Source organism: Phoxinus phoxinus, assembly GCF_949152265.1.
Source record: "Phoxinus phoxinus genome assembly, chromosome: 20".
Lineage (NCBI taxonomy): Eukaryota > Metazoa > Chordata > Actinopteri > Cypriniformes > Leuciscidae > Phoxinus > Phoxinus phoxinus.
Genome location: NC_136895.1, coordinates 17,629,056 through 17,649,940, shown reverse-complemented (window position 1 = coordinate 17,649,940; position 20,885 = coordinate 17,629,056). Strand labels below are relative to the sequence as shown.

The 20,885-nt window shown below is 36.5% G+C and overlaps 1 protein-coding gene across 8 annotated transcripts in view; it reads right to left on the bottom strand.

Moving 5' to 3' along the window:
* Window positions 1–1,805: 1,805 nt before the first annotated feature.
* The window catches only part of cdc14ab (cell division cycle 14Ab), a 45,434-nt gene continuing 26,354 nt past the window's right edge, over window positions 1,806–20,885 (bottom strand). For 3 of the 8 annotated variants that reach the window (XR_013795492.1, XR_013795493.1, XR_013795494.1), the window contains 10 exons: window positions 20,134–20,196; window positions 19,486–19,573; window positions 18,217–18,447; window positions 17,783–17,921; window positions 17,056–17,206; window positions 16,096–16,196; window positions 13,950–13,997; window positions 10,187–10,321; window positions 8,611–10,030; window positions 1,806–4,131 (listed from right to left, as the gene is read on the bottom strand). Coding sequence is in view for 5 of the 8 variants with exons in the window: in XM_079593879.1 (XP_079450005.1) it covers window positions 4,102–4,131; window positions 8,611–8,983; window positions 10,187–10,321; window positions 13,950–13,997; window positions 16,096–16,196; window positions 17,056–17,206; window positions 17,783–17,921; window positions 18,217–18,447; window positions 19,486–19,573; window positions 20,134–20,196 (1,359 nt within the window). In the remaining 3 variants the exon portion in view is untranslated. The remainder of the gene's footprint in view (window positions 4,132–8,610; window positions 10,031–10,186; window positions 10,322–13,949; window positions 13,998–16,095; window positions 16,197–17,055; window positions 17,207–17,782; window positions 17,922–18,216; window positions 18,448–19,485; window positions 19,574–20,133; window positions 20,197–20,885) is intronic. The other 5 variants (XM_079593879.1, XM_079593880.1, XM_079593878.1 and 2 more) reach the window with 3 other exon arrangements.

Genomic DNA, 20,885 nt, shown 5'->3' with positions numbered 1-20,885 from the left:
GACTACACTGATCACTGATACAATGTTGAATGTATCTAAAAAAAATAGCTTATAAGAGTAATTTGTTCGAGAATCAGACTACCACTGTTCATGCTATGCGTTTTTTTAATTCATTAAATGAATTTGTCGGAAATCAAACTACACTGATCCTGTTTTTTCTGATTCACTAAAAATAACTGGCACGAATCAGACTACCATGGTCGTGTTGTACATTTTTCATTTATTAAAAGAACTGGCTTGTAAAAATAATTAGTTCGTTCGGAAATTTGTTCATTACTTATTAAAAAACCTTAAAAGTCATTGGTTTGGGGGAATTTGACTACTAGTCAGGCTGTAAATTAAATAGATTCCGTAAATACCAGCTAAAAACGTTTTGCTAACCTTCCCATTCAGCTATTAAAACGTTATTTCTAAATGTTCTCTGGAAGGTCAAAATGTCAGCTTTTTCAAGTTATGCAAGACTCAACTCTTTCATTTTCAGGTCAGTTTCAATGTAATTTAAGTTGAAATGACTTAAATTTTTAAGTACAATCAACATGGATGTTTAAAGCAGCAGCTTTTTTTTCTTTTCTTTTTTTTAACAGTAAAGTAGCAACATTTTAAATACATTAGATGAAAAAAAAACTGTATATATATATTTATATATATAGGCTAAAAAAACTATATGTATATATATATATGTATATATATATAGGCTATATACATATCCTTTTTTTAACATATATATATATATATATGTATATGTTAAAAAAACTATATGTATATAGCCTATATATATATATATATATATATATATATATATATACACATCACAATGTTTTGAGAATATTAAGACCCTTTGAACAACATTCTATTACCGTTACTAGAAGAACATGTTCAGAAGTCTGAGAGAACCTTGACAAAATGCTAGCCAAAGTTCTGAGAATCTTCCCTGTGTTCCATCCATCACAGAATTATATTTAGTAGTCCCGCATCAGCGCGCACTTTAAAGCCTTCAACATTGGAACGTCATTAAAAGAGCATCGTGAATATTTCTTCATCCGATTCTCAAGTGAACAACCGTGACAGTTTTGACATGTCAAGCTGCCTTTCCAGAACCAATTCAAAGATAGGCTACTTAAATACTATTATTATAGCGAATGGAGCAGCAGCAGCAGCAGCCTTGAAACCTGCTATTTGCTTTAAATGATTATTGAATTTAACGTATATCCAAAGAAAGACATTAGACCTTCGTAATATGAATGAAAGGGCTAGGAAATACACGAGGCCATGGTTTCAATAGTAGCTAGGCCTACACCTATGACAGCTATTAGCACTCAAGTAGCCTAAGCCTAGTATCGTAAATGAACTTTTTAGTAGAACATTTTGGACCCGCAAGACAGTTTTCTAAATATAGGTAGAAGAAAGAATTCACGACACTGCATCAAATCGTGGAGAAATTAAACTGACATTTTGGAATACTTACTGAAATCATGGCTGTGAAAAGTCGCTCGACTAGCAGTCATTTTCACAGCTGTCTCCGGACGCCCACGACTCGACGCCTGCTGCCAGATAAGACTCGAAATGAAAGACTTTAGTTCACAAATGTGTGGTGATTTGCAGTTCACACTTTGTTGTCAGGGAGAGAGCATCGTTGGCACTTAATTTATTTTTGTGAAGCTGTTAAAAAGAAGCTGTATTTTTGTCATAGAATAACACAATCTGTACAGTAGGCCTATTTACTTACCAACGTTAAAAGGAGACTAATTAGGAATCGACACTTGAGGGAAATCATGTTTTTCCATGCACAAAGAAAACGAACAAACTAAAGCAAAATTAATATTTTATTTTGGTCTTTGAAATCGTGTTTACATTGTAAAAGAATAATGTACAACCCACTAAATTGTATTTTAATGTCCATTTAGTATGTTCGTGAATAGCAAACACTGCTCTAACATTGTTAAATTTTCTTTACACACTGCTCCAAAAATATATATATATATTTTTTCATAAGCAAGAGAGTAGTTTATATCATGTATATGTCAAAGAGGTAGAATACTTCAATCAAAAAAGATTCTTCCAAAACGTATATACACATAATTTATAACACCATCTGGAATGTACAGAGTGCTACAGGGCTAAAAGATACATACAGATACACAACAGTCAATCAAGTTATATTTGCATACGCTTGTACTGGAGTATTTGTTCAAACAGAAACATAAGGGTTAGTTTAACCCAAAAATTTAAATTGTTATCATTTACTCCCCTATCATCAACCTGTACTATTTACTTTCCTCTGTGGAACAAAAAAGATGATGTTCGGCAGAATGTTCAAGCTGCGCTTTTCCATTAAATGAAAATTGGGCATTTTGAGGTCTAAAAGTACACCATGAAAAGTAGTCCGGAGAAATACGATACCGAAGTTTACAGAAGGCATGTTTAGCCTGATGACCACAATTTGTAGAAGAGCTTCCTCTTTGCTGAAGCTCTTAAATTGAATTCACCAATTGTTTTTTTATCAAGACGTGTCACATCAGATTTGACATCATGATTGTAAATGTTTTTATTTCTAATATACACAAAATCTGTTTTCACATGCAATTCTTGAACTGAATGGGATTTGAGTTTCGGCAGAGGGGAAGACTTTCACTGAATAAATAATTATTTTCGCACAATTAATTTTTTTTTTTTTTTAAATAATTACACAAAGCGATCGTATGACTTCATAAGCTTATTTACCACTTTTATGGTGTTTTGTCATAATTTTGTCCCAGTCCTTAAAAAGAGCACTGTACACTGTGCAAAATCATATTTTCTGTTTCACGGAAGAAAATAAGTCAGGTTCGGAACGTCATGAGAGTTACTAAATGACTAAATTATCATTTTTGTGTAAATAATCCAAAGGTTTTAGCTTAAACCCTGCTGGTAAACCTATAAGAACACTGTACGATAAATAATTTGCACTTGATTGTAAACATCCTAAAATAACCGAATTAGTAGAGACAACCCTCAACAGATACATTTTTCTGGATTAGTTTCAACATTCATTATGTGCAATAACACAAAAAGGGTTTTGTTATACATATCATCGCCTACACATAAGCTCCTCTACTATAATAGAAAGTTGCAACTTGCGAGTGAGTATTCGTTATCGTTAATAATATATATTTTAAGCAGTTTGCGCTACTTCATGCAAAAATGGTGCATGTTAAAACCAGCAGCCAGAAACTCGTAACTCACTCGTGTAATCTGAGATATTATTATATTTCAGAGGTGCTGGTGAAAGATGAAGTGTCGGTGCTTGTGTTTTCAACAGCCCTTGAAAACCGTGAGAGCTCAGATCTCAATTAGTTTGATAACAACACACATTATGATGTCACAATGGAAAAAAAGACAAGGAGTCCATCCTGTTTCTCATACTGAACAAACAAAGCCCTTCATTTTCCCAGAGAAAAATAAGTTTGCTTGCAAATTGGTCGTGGTCTCATTAGCCGTCCGCCGTTGCGTGGAGACAAGCCCACCTTAGACCCCAAATAAAGAAAACACACACTCTTTATCCCTTTCGCTGGCCAAAAATCCCTTTGAAGATGACACGTGGCTGACGAACCATTTTGCACCTTTCAAATATAGCCCTCGCACTTGATATGTTACTCAGTAAGTACACTCAGGAGACAAAAACGTGATATTTACGTCAGAACAAATTCCCTAATCCAAAGACACACAAATATATCCAACGAACCTCGTCGCTGAGCATAAGAATCATAGATAAAATAGGACAAAAAAAGTACAAAATTCTTCATCTAAAAATATTTTTCAGTACAATTATGTATATTCATACATGGACAGTATCTAAAAAAAAAAATTAAAAAATAAAAAGAGATGGTTTGAAAAGGATGGCCAAGGCAAGTTCGTGTTTTTTAACAGCATGCAGCAGATTCCAGATCAGCTCTGTCATAGCAGGACGTATCATTACCATGAGGCTAACCATGAGCCGTTTGGTTTCAAAAGCATCGTTCCCCTTTGCGACAAGAAGCCAGCGAATTGGTGGTCACAGTGAAGGCGTCATGGGTCGGAACCAGGCCAGCAGTGCGGGACGGGGGTTAGCGGAAAGTGGCGGCTTTAGTACTGAACATACTCAGACTGAAGGGACTGTAAAAGAGGGGAAAAAACAGAAGATGAAATGATTACAAAGCTAAACATAATTACAGAAAATTACATGGCAGAGGGTAGTTAAATAATAGTCTAAAAAGCTAATCTGAGACATTACCATCACAGCCCTCGCTGATGTAAATGAGGGTGAGATGAGCATAAAAAGTCAAAGCTTGGAGAGGAAATAAATTTGCATTAAATGTGTGAGGGGGGAAACTGACTTTGTGCAAAAAAGCCACTTAGGTTACAGGTGTACAACATGCACAACTGAATGCTAATTGTACTTAATTGCTGCAAGGGGGATAGGGGAAGGATAAACGAAAAAAAAAAAAAGTTCAGCAGACAACTGTGAGGCAACAGAAAGCATTGTGTTCCATTTAGTGTCGTCCGTTTTCTAACGTTTCATCAACGTTCTAATAACACTAGATTCGCATTCATTCAAAATCGTAAAAGGTGGATATATGGCAACTCAACGCTTTTGAACTTCTGATAAGAATATCTTGGCAAATTTGTGCCCACAGAATTCCGCAGGAAGCCCCACAGGTTTCCAGCGAATTAGAAACGTCAGTAATACGAGTTCTACGAGCGTAAATGTTGCACATACGGCTGCTTAACATTGTTTGAACATCTGATTGCAACATCTTGACGAATGTGCGAATCTGAACTTGACTGTAAATATCCTGAAAATTCGTTCAAAGTTTAAAACAGCTTGTCAGAACGCAACTTTCCAGAAAAATTGCATTCATTTAAAATCTTAAATATTGAACATATGGCTACTTAACGTGTCTGAAGTTGTGCTCACAGAATTCCGTGGGAAGCCCCACAAGTTTCCAACGAATTAGAATGTCAGTCGTTCAGTTCTACGAATAATCTACATGTCCAACGTATTAAATATATTTTAAGGAACACGCCGACTTTTTGTGACTTTAGCTTATTCACCATATCACCAGAGTTAGATAAGTCCATACATACCCTTTTCATCTCCGTGCGTGCCGTAACTGTCTGACGCACCCACCGCTAGCCTAGCTTAGCACAAAGACTGGAGGTAAACGGCTCCAGCTAGCATACTGCTCCCAATAAGTGACAAAATAACGCCAACATTTTCCTATTTACATGTTATGATTTGTATAGTCACAGCGTGTACAAATAACAAGGTCACATGAGACAGCCATCTTCTAACCGTATACATACTGGGAACTATATTCTCAGAAGGCGAAGCACTGCTACTGATGCTCCAGTCTTTGTGCTAAGCTAGGCTAGCGGTGGGTGTGTCAGACATAGTTACGGCACGCACGGAGATGAAAAGGGTATGTATGGACTTATCTAACTCTGGGGGATACGGTGAATAAGCTAAAGTCAAAAAAAGTCAGCGTGTTCCTTTAAATAATTGAACTATTTTTATCATGTTTTCAGCTACCTATAAAAATATAGATCGATTCTATCTGCACAATTGTACCATGTTCAAAATCATTCAATAGAATTACGAAGTGCAGAAAATCCTGCTGCTGAAAACCCAAGCAAAGTCGTTCATTTTTAATGAGAGTTGCATCTGATAACATGATAATGATGAAAAATGAGACAACTTTTTACCAATTCACTGCAACCTGAAGCAGGCATTTTAATCGGCAAGAAAACGGATGACATCTTGAAGGTAATTATATTCGCTGTAAACACCTAGCATCAAAAAACTTTGTCAATTGATCGCCCTTTGAGGAAGAATGTTTAACGGAGCGCAGTGCTGCTGTCAGTGGAAGGCAGAATGTGATATTCATCATCACTGGAGTGAAACTTTGAGTCACTCCTGCTACATGTGTAGGCGTTGTGGCGTTCTGAACAAAGACGGCGCACTACAATCCAGAACGGTGATACGAGCCAATCGTCAAATCACATAAACGGGGTAGTCCGGGAGAAATTCTGCCTGGAAAGTTGTGAAATCACATGATAAACATGTACAGTAAAAAAAACTGATCACAATAGGAAACAAAGGCACTAAACAGGAAATTGTAGGGGAACTACAGAACTGCCTGAAGCAGGACCGCTTCCAAGAGTTCCCGGAGAAGGGCCAAGAACAACAGACCACTAAAATCAAGCTCATGCCCTTTCCATCCGTCTGAGTGCCCTCAGGTCACACAATACAAATCTATTTTCTTTGCAGTGGTCAATGTTTCTTATAAACCTAGACCTGTTCGGCATTCATTGCTTCAATATAACGTATATTTATATTACAAATAAGATGAAGTTGTCAAGGCTTTACAAGTTGGGATCAATGACTCCAATTTCAATGATTCAGCAAAAATATATGGAGAAATTTAAAGGTAGGCTAGGCAATGTTTTTCATAAACACTTTTAGTTACACTGGTCAAAACTCTAATAACCTGTGAAGTTCTACTCAGAAATGTTTCTGTACGGTTATGCTTTCAAAGCTAGCTTTTATGAAACTGCACACACTAGCTTCAATGCTTTTGTTTCTGAATCAGATTCAATTGAACCATTCTGATTCCTTAACAGTTACATGAATGATTCGTTTAGTAATTATGAGTAAGATGGAACTGAGAATGTAACATATAAAAGGTGCATTTAGAGACCATTTAATCATGGGAAAAAATTTATGATATGTTTAAAAGGTGACTGATTCACGAATCAGAACACTGATATATGCGAATCAGAACCATCATAAAACGTTGTTGTAGCCACAAAGGTCTACATGCGTCTTAGAGAGCGCAACTGACAAAAAGAAAAAAAGATGCATTCAGACAGCAAAGTCTGCGAATCAGTCTGCATTCTCTTACGTATGATTCATTTCTGCATCGGAAGAACATAAATGAACAAACGCAACTATTGAACCAAACTTCAAGAAAATGATTTGGTTTCTGGAACCAGTTCAACAAATAAGTTGTTAAGAACCAACCAAAAAATCATCTTTGATTTGAGAATTAGTCAGCATTCAAATGTATGAAGCTAATTTTGAGTCGAAAGAGCATGAACATAAACCAACACAAGACGAACGTTGAGCCAAACTTCAAGAAAATCGTTTAGTTTCTGAAACCAGTTCAAAATACGAATCAGTTGTTGATTAACAACCCTAAAAGTTTAAGAACTACTTGAAGCGGGGGGGAACATTTGTTTGATAATTTCAAACAAATACTAAATATATTTGCAGCGTACACCACTCCCATTGCATCAAACAGCAGCATTGAGGTTTCATTAGTACTTGTTAGCAGCCATGTTAGTACCAAACCAGACCAGAGCGGTCAGCCTTCCACCGTACATGTAAAAAGTACCCATATTAGCTACGTTTTAAAGCCTTCATTAGATCCACAATGAATCCCTGCTCTGCATTTTTATATTTGTTTATTTAGTATTAATTTCAATCAGCGTGGGATGCACTCACAGAAATTGAAGGGCGACGGATTAGCTCAAAATGAAACAAATTGTCTCATCCCGACCACTCGATTAAAGCTCACTTGACAATAGTAATTAAGGAAATATTAGATCATCTAAGTAAGAGCTTTCTGAGAACACACTCGAGACAGACGTACACAGAGTGAGATGTAACATGAGTGACACGCCCGTGAGCGTGTATTCAGTGAAAACAGATGACATGCAACATGCTCAGGGAAGCGTTTAAAAGCATCTGTTAGAGAAAACATGTCAATTCTTAAACTGAGACGTGTTGTGTTAGATCAGAGTAAAGTAGGAAGGATTTTGGAGAAAAAGTACCATGGCAACCATAGTTTCCACTAAAATACCTTTGTTACAGTTGTGAAACATAATAAATATATATGGAATATTTTTTTGTTATAATTTAAGAGGTTCAAGAAGTTTCCAGAATTAGAAATGTCTGTGTCTAGTTGCACTTGTCAAACATAATTTCCATAAGCCTTGTTGTGAACATAATTTAAAAAAACATTATAATACACTTCTAAATATAAAAAATTGATAAAAACATTTTTTTATTAAAAATGTTTAGAATTTTAATTTAAACAAGTTTGCTAATTAGTTCATTTTCAGATTTTTCTGTAAATATTTTGTGAATAAGTGTTTATTTTCAGTAATTTTATTTACAACTAATTTCCCATCATTACATTACATAATATATTATTTGAAGTGGTCAAAACCTTTCATCAAAGTTATACATGAATTTTGAACAATACCCGTTCTTGTCTAATGACAACTTTGATTACCGGTAACTATATTTATATTTGTATATAAATCAAATATTAACTTAAATACAGTTTTATTAACGTACACACAAACTTAAATTAAAGATTTCAGTGACCACATTAAATTCCAAATATAATTTATCAACAGTATAAGCATAAAAATACTAGGCACCCTCCACTGTAGATTTTAAGAAAGAAAAGCCATATTTGTGAACTACTTGTAACTATGGCATCTTAGCAGAAACCAACGGTTACCATGGTAAATTGTATAAAATGCTGCTGCTGGGTGTGTATCTTGGGAGGAGAGATCACTTACGGGAATGGACCGGCTGAGGTAGCGTGCAGAGAGCCCGCTCAGCCCTGTCGCGGGGCTTCTGTGGTGCCCCTGTTCACTGGCCCCCAACCTTCCATTGGCGGAAGGTCCGCTCAGGCCGGTGTGGTTGAGGTTGTAGGTCACACTTTTTGCCCCGCTGCTCGGGCTCACCCCGTTGGTGTTCGGGGTGCTGGTGGTGTTATACTGATTGTTGTTGTTGTTGACCTCGTAGTGGTAATTGTGTGGGGCGATCGGGCTGCTGTAGCCCGTGCGGACGGTGTGGGAAGTGAACGAGGAAGGGGAAGGTGGTTTCCCAGAGCCATTTGCTTCGCCATTTGGTTCGTACAGGTTACCCAAAGAGCTGGCTAACCTGGTGCTGGAGGATGGGATGGAGGGGAAACAGACATGAAGGGTGGAGGACAGGGAGGACACACTCGTACCCATATCTATACTGCAGGACACGGAGATCATGGAAAATCTTCTGACAAAGGGATGAGGAATTGCATGTAGATTGGCTGAGACTATTTACTCTCAGTCTGGAATAGGGCTGGGCAACGTATTCAAAATTGACTACGGTAAAGTCTCTTTAAACTTAAATGAATTTAACTTGCCAAATGTAATGCCGTTTCTGCTACTTATGTAAATCAAAATTTTGATTCAATCATACGTTTGTGTCATCACTCGATGTTCGCAGAATTATAAGCGAATTTTTAAGTTTAATTTTAAGTGAAAATGAATGTGGGCACGTTTATTATTTTTAGGCATTTAAAAGAAAAATTATGAAACGGCATCCTTTAAGTCAATTATGACGAATGCAACTTAAATTTTATTTAAAATTCTCTATATAAATTCACAGCTAACAAAACGTTTCTCAGAACGATTTGCTAAGTGACTTTAAAAGTTTTTCAAAAGTTTAAAAGTAGGTAGTTACTTTAAAAAAAAAACGTAAGATATATTTATACAACCAAAACGGGGGTGGGATTATAAATGGGGAGTAAATAACGCTTACATTTTGAGAAGGACCAGACAACTTTAAACAAGCGTTTTATTAACATTACTGGAGAACAGTCAAATTTCGGAGAATGTTCGATATTTTTTTTTATCTATAAAATATCACCCAGCCCTAGCCTGGAGAGGGTTAGAAAGTGCTTTTCAAGATGGTCTGAACAGTACTGGAAAGTAGTGGGTATGCACTTGGTCCAAAATACATCAATATGACTCGACAAGTGCAAGTTTGGAGAGAGTGAAACAGTAGTAGGTAGGTGATATGGCTCTGGCTATTTGATTACATAAACGGCAGGGAACGAGTCGCTTGAAACCAGTGCACCAACAGCACGGAGCAACCAACTTGATTCCTTGCGTTTACGGCTCTCCGTTTCAGAGCATAGGGTAGTCACAGAGAGGAAAGAAGGCCACCAGGGAGCTGGGAGGAGAGAAGAGACAGGAGAGAAATAAAAGAGGAGGAAGAAGTTACACAAAAGAGTTGGTGGACAAGTGAGAGAATAAGAAGACAGAAGAAAGATATGGAGAGTGTAGAGAAGATTGGAGGAAAGCTGATTAGAAGGGAGGTCAGGCTCACCTCTTGAGGTTGGTTGATGAAGATGAAGAGCGGCCAATGCGCTTGGCAGAGGCGGAGACGGAGGAGGGTGGTGGGACTTTGGAGGATTTTAGGGGGGAGATGGAACCCTGGACAGTGGCTGTGGGTTTCACTCGGCTATAAAACACACACAAACACAGGCATGAAATCAGCTGAAATCACGTAAAAATCTTAACACTTAGATGTTAACACCGTATTGCAAACTCTACAGGAGTAAATCAATATTTTGTGTATATATAAATTAAATTATATTTATTAAAACACACACACACACTTTTCAGGGTGGATTCTCTTAAGCCCCTTTCACACAGCGCGTTGATCCCGTGAAATTGCAGCGAAATTGCCAGAGTGCCTTCTGTGTGAACGTAAACACGTTCCGGGATTGATGCCGGCATTGATCCCAGGTTGGGGCCTAGTTGTCGGGATCAGTCCCGGAACAAAAGCCAGGATCAATGCCGTAAGGGGTGTGTCGTAGTGATGACGCACGTGCCATCGCACGACTCTAGAAAGTTTGTGTTCGTCATCAACAAAGAAAGAACGAAAAAATGTCTGCAAACTGGAACGAAGCAGAGACCAGGAGCTCCTTACTATGCGCGCTGATGCGGAGATCCTTCGCCAGCTTTGTGGAACGGTACGCGATGCGTAGTGTACATGTTTTCGACGCGTACGTTACACGTCTCATCCTGACGTCACGTGTCTTTACGGGATCTTACCGGGATGTGTGTGAACGCACTCACAGATACCGGAAAATCACTTGTGATGCGCAGTGTGAATGAACCAAAATCAAACAGCAAATAGCAGATACAGTTGACAGGTGCAATATTTAAAAATCGATAATTATTATTATTTAATGTTTTATTACAATCATATCTGCATTTATGTCAAAACCGAGAGTGTTTCAAACATCAAAATGTAATTTATTAATATGTATTTGTGTCAAAATTACATATAAAATATTTTCCTACTCTATTTTACCTGGAAACGCTTCCAACACGTTTGCGTGTACAAAAAAATGTATGGTAGTCAATGGCTAGAGACAACTTATCTTTTTATTCCGTATGAACTGTGCCCTGAATTACACATATGATGTTTGTCAATTTAAAATATAATTATGAAAGTCAAGAAAATGGCAGTTTGTCATAAAACAGAAGAGTAACATTTAGTTTTATGTGAAAATCGCTCAATGAACTACATCTCTCGTCTCGCACTATGTACGTCACCGTTGCTCGTATGTGTGCAGTCTGGTACACACTCAGGCATGACGGCGTAACGTTACGATTATAACGTAAGACTATAGAAAAAAATGACAGACGATAGCTTCATTAAAGTAGCTTCATTCATTGAGAGAAAAGGTATGACATCACATGTGCGCCTTTTGGGTTCGTAGTCTTTGTAATTACGTATTTTCACAGTCTTATACCTCAACAGTTTTACATCAAACTGCGACTTTCTTGACTTTAAAATGTATCTTTTAAATTGACAAACATCATGTGTAATTCAGGGCACAATTCAAACGAGATCAAAATATTTGTTGTCTCTCGCCATTGACTACCATACAATATTTTTCCGAAATAAGGTCCCATGGTGGTCGACCGGAAGGGGAGGGACTTAGGTTCTCTATTATAATCAGACACCCCCTCCCCTCCTTAAAAAAAAAACTCTTCGGATCTGCACGATTCACACAAGTCACCCAAACTGACGTGAAAAAAGCGGGAGGCGCCGAAAAGCTCGCTGTTTGCATCCCTGCATTATCCGTGTGTTTTCCGGAATCTCTGTGTGAAAGGGTCTTTAAAAAGAAGGCAAAAAGCAGGTCTGCAATTACCGGTATATAAAAGACCACTAAATAAACAAGATACAGTAGTCTAGGCTGCTACTGGGAATTCGACTATCTAATCTCCAAAATCCACCCTGGCTTCATGAAAAATGCCATACTGACTATTTATAAGTACATTTCTAAGATCCGTTATGTTCTTGCCAAACACTTCTGCTAGGAAATTAACGGTTACGAAGAAACTTAACAGAGTCATTGCTTCCGCTAGATTCTGTAAAAAACACCGTTTTACACTTTTTTTTCCTTCTGGTCTTCATTCTAAAGTGTTCTTTTTCTCTACCACTGTTCACAATCTCCCACACAGCTTCTCCTCCTTTTTCACCCACTCCAAAAACTCCTGTTTGACTCACAGTTTAATCTCATCAGTGAGAAGAGTTTGTATCAAAAAGTAATGTTTTTAGAAGAAAAATGCAATACGTGATACTAACAAACTGCTTCATTAAGAATTAATTATTATTTTTTTTTTTTAATGCATCAAACACTTCAATATATTATGTGCTAACATTTTAGAAACTCCATGAAAAGGACATTTTTCACATATCATATTCATCTTATTATATCTGTAAAAAATTTGATACCCATTTAAATTAATTTGTGAGGGTTAGGGCCATGTCAAATACTGATAATAACTGTAGCAAATACTGATAATAACAATACTATTTCAAATATTCTTATTGTAAACAATAATTGAACAATATTATCTCTACAAAGAAAATTATAAACAAATAAAAATAACAGCAATAATAATACCAATAATAACAATAACAGTTGTCTTTTAATAAAATCTTTCAGTTTGCTGTTTGAATTTTTTTATTATATTTTCCCAGGAGAAAGCTTTTTTTTAAATCTCCATTGATATACTTTTTGAATTTTACAAAATTAATTATGCTTACGTTATTAGTTAATTTACATAACTTATGAATAAATTTGTTTAAATATGGGTCAGTGTGTGGCATTTTCTGTTCAAAACTCTTGGTTAGGGGTTTGTTAAAAAATATAATATTTCATTTTATTTCTAATGTTTTTATTACACACCCACACATATATATATATATATATATGCATGTATTAAAATATTTAAAACAAATACAAATCTAAATATGGAATAAAAACTAAATTTTATACACAAAATATTTAACACCTAATATACTACTCCGCTACAACCGAATCTGTACCAAAATGGTAAAAATGAAACTTGGCTCTCAGCTCTTTCCCTATCTCCATCTTGGTCTCTATCAGCTAAATGCAAAACAAACAAATTTGCCAAAAGCTCATCCATCATCCTTGTGAGAAGGAGCTGCGACAGGAAGTGTAGGAGGGCCAGTTATGTCCAAGAGGCCTCTTCAACTCGCCGCTCTTCCTGGGAAATTAATTAAGGACTGCGCATTTGCTCTTGAAGGGGTGTTTAATTTACATCTGGGTTAAACGTGCTAAAACGGGGCCTGTTCAAATTATTGACGACATCAAGCACACGAGGATGAAGAGTCCTGTTCTTATCGAGCGGTACTTCAAGATCTTGCTTTGTTAGCGTTGTGCGCAAGGAGGAGTTGGAAATTAAGATACGCCGGGGTATAATTTGTCTTTTAGAGGGTGAAGTACGTAGAAAGCCAACCGTAAATAGGCTGTGTTTATTCCTTGGGCTATTTTTGTAAACTTGGAGAGGTCTGAGGTAAAATATCTATTGTACTGAGGCAACAGCTTTACACATAGCATTTCAGAGGGCCATTATAGTTTCAGAATTTTACTCTTTTTTTTTTTTTATAAACGGTTTAATGGACCAAAAACAGGTCACAAAACCATTTAAAAGCTTTAAACAGGTGGTTGTGCTACTGTACCTTTAAGAGTTGTATATGTAAATGACCTCTCTTATGACCTTTAAAGAAAACGAAAAGGAAGTTTGGAATGAAAAGTTACCTGAGAGGCTGAGATGGAGACCTAGTGTGCATCTTCATGTCTTCGAGCCTGTTGAAAGAACATTGAGATGACACTGGGTTCAAGTACACACTGCTTGGTTATGTAACAAACTGCTTTTGAAAACCCACAAAATAGAGCTTCATGTAATAATTGAGTTTCAAGTGAAACATAATATAAATGATATTCAATGCCCAAATTATCTACATTTGCTAAACTGTGCAGTACACAAGCAGAGCACACTGTGTGAAATACTAGATCCCACAATGCAATGCACTCAACTATCTTCAATTTATAGTATTACAAATCCAATCAATCAAACCGCAACTGCCTTTTAAAAATTATTTATATACAGAAATGTTTCTGAGGTAATATTTAGTTTAATTCTTTCCTCGCAATTATGAGAAAAAAAAGTCTGAATTCTAAGTTGTAAACTTTATAACTAGCAATTGAGAGTTTATAAATCACGCAATTGAGGGAAAAACATTTTTTTTAGATAAAAAGTCGACAAGCCTCCATACCAGATCTTTAATATTAACCCATTTCTACAGCCACTGTAATTTCTTGAAGAATTTGTGGACATCAAGACATCATTATTTTGAAATCGCGATGTTCACATATGTAGAAATATATTGATGTATTCTCCTGTGTTGGCATTGGTTTCTAGGGGTGCAACGGATCGAAAAACTCACGGTTCGGATCGTTTCTCGGATCAGAGTCACGGATCGGATCATTTTTCGGATCAAAAAAAAAAAAAAAAAAAAAGACAAGACAAATAAACATAAGTTTTGTCTTTTTGTTTATTAACACTTGAATTATTAAATTAAAATATATAAAATCAACTTAAAGTGCACAAGGCAAGGCATAATAGTGGGTGCGCGACGGGATGTTGTAACGCGGCTCAAGCACTTTCAGCATGTGTTTAAAGCCCTCGTTTTACACAACCGAATATGGCCTCATATCTGCAGCTATAAACACACCGATAGCGTTTGTGATGGCTTTAGCCCGGTCTGATTGTGCAACAAGGGGCTGCTTTAATGCCGCGGTGATAAGCGGTTGTTGTGCAGCCTTCGTTTTCACTCCCGTCAGTGAAACACCGGCGTGATGTCGCTTCAAATGCGTGGCCATGCTTGATGTGTTTCCACTGTCATATGGCTTTCTTGTGCCACAGTTCCTACACACCGTCACGGTTTTATCCACTAACCTCTTTCCTTCATCATTATATTTGACAGGGAAGCCAAAATGCTGCCATACAGGGGATTTAAATGACGCGGGGCATTCAAGCTCCTCCGTTCCTCCGCTCGCCATGACCGCGCTGTGTGTGGACTGAACATGCGCGCAACTTTTTTTTTTTCACAAATCAACCCGCGGATCACTTGTGTGCCGAACCGAAGATATTGATCCGAACGGATCACGGATCAATGATGATCCGTTGCACCCCTATTGGTTTCTAAATCACAAACATTATATATATATATATATATATATATATATATGCATACATACATACATACATACATACATATATATATGCATACATGTATATATAAGTGTGCTAGAATTCCATTTCAAACTTGGGAATAAGGGATGTAAAAGCAGAAAGCATAATTTTTCTCAATGGTCAGCCAATCCAAAGGTACAGGAAAAAACATCTCTCCAAGACAACAGGAATGCCATGTTACTATGCCAACTAGCTCTGTGCCCGATGCATCAGTGCTCTTACCAATCTGTGTTCTTTTGTATTAATTTTAGCTCAGTCTTGCATTTTAGAGTGGACTGGAACACTAACTATGGCCTGGCGTCATTTATCTCTTCACTGAGCTAAAAGCTAATGGAAGTTGAAAGAGTCGTGATAAAAGACTTCATTCATGAATGGGAAGGAATGAGTGCCATTTATGTAATGTGGCTCATTATATGGACATCTGAATAGATGATGTGATATTAGTCTTAGACCAGCTTTGCTTTGCTTTTTATGTCTAGGTTGAGATTCAGGCCCAAAATAGACTACTGCATCACAAAACGCAATTTGAGTCAAAATAAGTTGCATTCTCAGTGTTGCCACATGTGGCGCTATTGCAGGTTGCACTATAGCTCAACCAACTAAAGATTAGTTTTTTTTCCTTCAAAAACCAAAGAAATGGGATCTTACCTTATGGCTCCAGCAGTTGCAGACCTCGGCTGACGTCGACCCTTTAAGGCACGCAGTTTGTCTCCTTGCGTCATACCGAGATCGTTCTCAGTGTAATCATTCTGTCGAGAGTTAGAGAACATCTAAACAGCTGACATAATTCCAAAGAGGTGATGCTTGAGTTGAGTTAAAGGTCGAAAATCTGATTTATACTACGCATTTGCAGTATTTCAGTGATTTTCTTCAAACAAGTATTTATTTAAATACGTTTAAAAAATATATATATAAAAAAATTAATTTTAAGTAGTAAAATACATATATTAAAATTCAGGCCAATATCACTAAGGTGATAAATATTTGTAAAAAATTACATTATATTTGTACATTTTCTCCTCGATAGTGGTTATAACCCTCTCTAACCTTATACTCTACCAATAGTAATATATTAGTATAATATTTTCATGTTATGGCTGATAATCATTAAATAGCTGATATTAATATTCTGTATTATATTTGTCTAAATAAATTCCACTATAAAGGCCCCCTTTGCAAAACATTAAAATACTGAATTAAATTACTAATATATATATAAATACTACAAAGAAAACAATTCTATATATATATATATATATATATATATATATATATATATATATATATTTTTTTTTTTTTTTTTTTTAAGTAATTCGATTTTTCGCTTACTTGAACAAATGTAAGCACAAACGTAAAATTTAAAACACTAAAAACTAAAATAATTTGAAATTCTACAAGTGAATTTAGGCATTAGAACATCATCATTACTGCTTTCGTTCTGTACATTTATCATCTAAATGTAAAAAGAAGAAATTGGCATGAAGAATTAAAGAGTTTTATATTGAATGATGTGGTAAATTAAAAATCTCTAATATATAAACTATATGGTACTGATATATTGTGCATCCCTAATTTATATATTTTTTAAAATGTCCCATTAGGCCTTACCTCCATACGGTCCAAGCTGTGGGATTTAAAGATGGAGGTGCTGATGGAGAGGTTGTCTATACTAGAGATAAGGTGAGGCACGGATCTGTCCTCATACTGCCGCTGCTTGGAGCGGTGAATATCTCCATGAGTCCAGAGACTCGCCTGCTTCCTGTACAGGTACAAAGTGAACAGTTCGCATTCAATGTCTTGTTTTGCACAAACAATTCAGCCGTATGAAAAAAAAATCTGGTCTCAGATTGAACCGTTTACTCAATTCCAATGCCCGATAACAGATACCACACAGGAAGGGGAATCTCAAACCTCTCACAGTGTTCTAAGGTGGAAAATATGCCTGAAGATAACGTTCATCTATCCTGCGGTGGGCATTCTCTCGCGCTGCGGCCCACAGCCTTGTCTAAGCCCAACAAAACATTTGAGCGATTACGTTTAACTGACCTGCACATGGTCAGTGCTCTGTTTTAACTCAGACATGACAACCGAACCATGGTCTGGTTTTACAACGCACGAAAGGCCTCATTGATAGACGAAAGCTGGATTCAGCTAGATCTGGAACATCTGCTGACCTTCCTTAACTGCTTAGGAAAGGAGTGCGCTCTTGAAATACACGACTTTGAGCCAAAGTTAGAGCACTCATCGACATTATGTAAACGTAGGGCACTATAAAAAGGAGGGAAAAAAGTTATGAGGCCAAAAGTGGTGCATTGTGGGTAGTTTTGGGACTTACTCTTCTAGGTAATGCTGCTGGGGTCCAATAATAGAGCCGGGTCTGCAGACGCGGATCCAAGCGATGGCTTCAGCAGCAGTGAAGCGGTAGTGCTTCATTAGGTAGCAGCCAATCAGAGTCCCCGTCCGGCCTAAACCCGCTGTGATTGGTAGGAAAAAGGTCACAGGTGTTGAATGGTCTTATTGATGCACTTCCAAGGCCACTTTACCATAATATTGATTTTTAGGCTAATGCTTGTTAACATTTAATTTCCCTTTTAGTTCCTGTGAGACCATAAACTCCAAAAAAAACCTTCTTCATTGAGTCGGATCAATAACACAGCATTTAAATGTTTCATGCAACATACAAAGATCATTAACATATTGACAAAAATTGTCTTGCTAGTAGGTCAATGAGGTGATGCTGTGCGGTCTTTGATTTAAGTGGCGTCTCACCCTTGCAGTGCACGGCCACCGCTCCATCCGTGCTCTCACAAATGTGCAGGAAGCGGCGGGTGATGACGTCACCGGGTGTGCTTCCGTCCACGAAGAACAGGTCGTAATGGTCGAAACCAGCATCTGTGAAGCGCTTGGATTCATAGATCTTCTTGTTGAGGCGCACTATGGTGGTGACGTTGTGCTTGCGGAAATATGGGAAATAAGCCTCGGGGGCATGTAGAGGATAACCTGCCACACAAGAGAAGAGGAAGTCCATCCATTCATAATTTCTAGTATTATACATGCATGTTAAATAAAATTATAAAATTAAGATATATTTACACACATATAACATTACATATATTTCACATATTATTTTATCTAAATATGGAAAATATAGTACAAGTATATATTAATACAATTACATATTTATATATTAATATATATTAATATTATACCATTACATTATTATATATTATTTAAAAAATGTTTATTTCTATAAAATTTAATTTACTTATCCTTCATATATTAATTCATTATATATATATATATATATATATATATATATATATATATATATTTATTTTTTAATTAATTACATATATATATATATAGACATACACGTACATCATCCAGATTTAAATAAATTGAAAATAAAGCATAAACATTTATTTATATTTAATAGAAATAGACAGTGTATAAATTGTATATTGTATAAATGAATCCAACTAATTTATACAGAGATTTATTACAAATAAAAAAACTGTTAAAAACTACTTTTATCATATATAATATGCAACCATACATTTTACATATTATATACATATTAACCTTACACACCAACATTTATATATTATTATTTATTAGATTTTAACAATATATTACCCTTACATACACATATATATATATATATATATATATATATATATATATATATATATATATATATATATATATATATTAAAAAAATGTAATTAATTTAGTAAGTAATCAATTATAGTATTTAATAAATTATGTTTTGTAAAATTAAATAAAGCATAAATTGCATGCCAAAGTTTAATACTTTGGATTTAGGATTTAAAATACCTATAAGCCCTAACTGAGCAATCTGCTTTCAAAAACAGTCATGTATCTATTATGTTGAAATCTCTACCTATACGTGTGTGATTCTATGACTTGTAAAACAAGGGCACCCTCTACTGTCACATAAGTAAATTACATCAAACATGTAAGAGAAAGTGCTTAAATGAATACAATATATGGCTAAAACATGGCAAGCAGCCTTACCGTTCTCTATTTTACTCTTCGGATGTGGACCGCTGAAAGCAAGAAGTTTGCCCGGGACGATCCAGTTCAGATCTCCATTCTCGACACGCTGGAAGGACGCGAAGTGAATCAAGGGATGGGAAATGAATGAAGACAAAGGGAACCAGATCAAAACAAAGAAATGAATCAGGGAAGTTTGTATAAACAGCCAATCGAGTATCTTTTATAAATGGCAAGTTGTGCTGTACTAAAACGCAGGGATAAACAAGACTATTGTAACCCCTTCAAATAGGAGGGCACAGCGGGTAACGGATTAACAAGCCAGAAAATTTACATAATACAAAAGGACAAATCAATCAAATGCTCATTTGACGGGAATTGTTCCAGTGATTGTCTAAACAACTGAGATGTACAACAACCTTGTAGCGGATTATAAACACAGGTAGGCGACATATAATCATGTTGTGTGCGATTTAGATCAAATTGATCGAGCCGAGACTTTCATTACGTTAAAATGTCTTTTGGGCCCCAATGGAATAAACATGATTATGTAACCGGCTTGAGGAGCAATGAAAGTAATTCTGGGTAAAAAACATTGCCTGCTGGTCCGCCTAATGAGCGTGAGCATGACGCATTTCATATTGAGGGGGCGAAGAGGGGCATCATTACCTCATAATGCTCATACTCATTCACGTCGAACGCCTCGAAGTTCAAGAATCCGTGCTGAAGGGCCTGAAAAACAAAGTTAATTATAAACATTAGTCATATGTTAATCAAATCGAATTGCAAAAATTTGTGTTTGTAAGGTGAATTTCCCCTGAAAGTCTCAAATAATCCCCCCCCCCCCACCCTAAACGAGCACACTTCCATTCCGTCTGACTATGTTTAACCAATTAGTCGGTGTAATGGGGCTAAAGCGGCCTGTCTGGTACTCAATGAAGAGCTGCGCGGGAAGACATTAAGGAAAAAGGCACAAGAGTCGATAAGCCCTGGCAGTGAGCCATGAGGGCCGCGTCTAATGGAGTGTCCGGTTTCTGCTGCTGTTGGAGTCCACAGCATTTCTCACAGTTGGCTACCAGAAAACTGGTTAAAAGGTGCACAACGTTTTTTTCCTCTCTCTTATTCACTTTATTAATAACTAATACAGCAGTAGTACTGGACTTTATACTGCTATATAAATGCAGCATCAGACGAAAGCAAAGACTTGCTGTCCTGGTCACAGATGAGCAAGAAATACGCACCAACAATTTGTCCCCCCGCCCCATTATGTTGTGTGGATTTACAATAGAAGAGTCAGATTTGGGTGGTCACATGACCAAGATATCACCATAAAAAAAGTGGCATGTGTGGGTTGTGGATAAATGTAATATTTAGTCCACCTTTTAGAAGCTGGATGAAAACAGACCACTGAAAGACAGTCA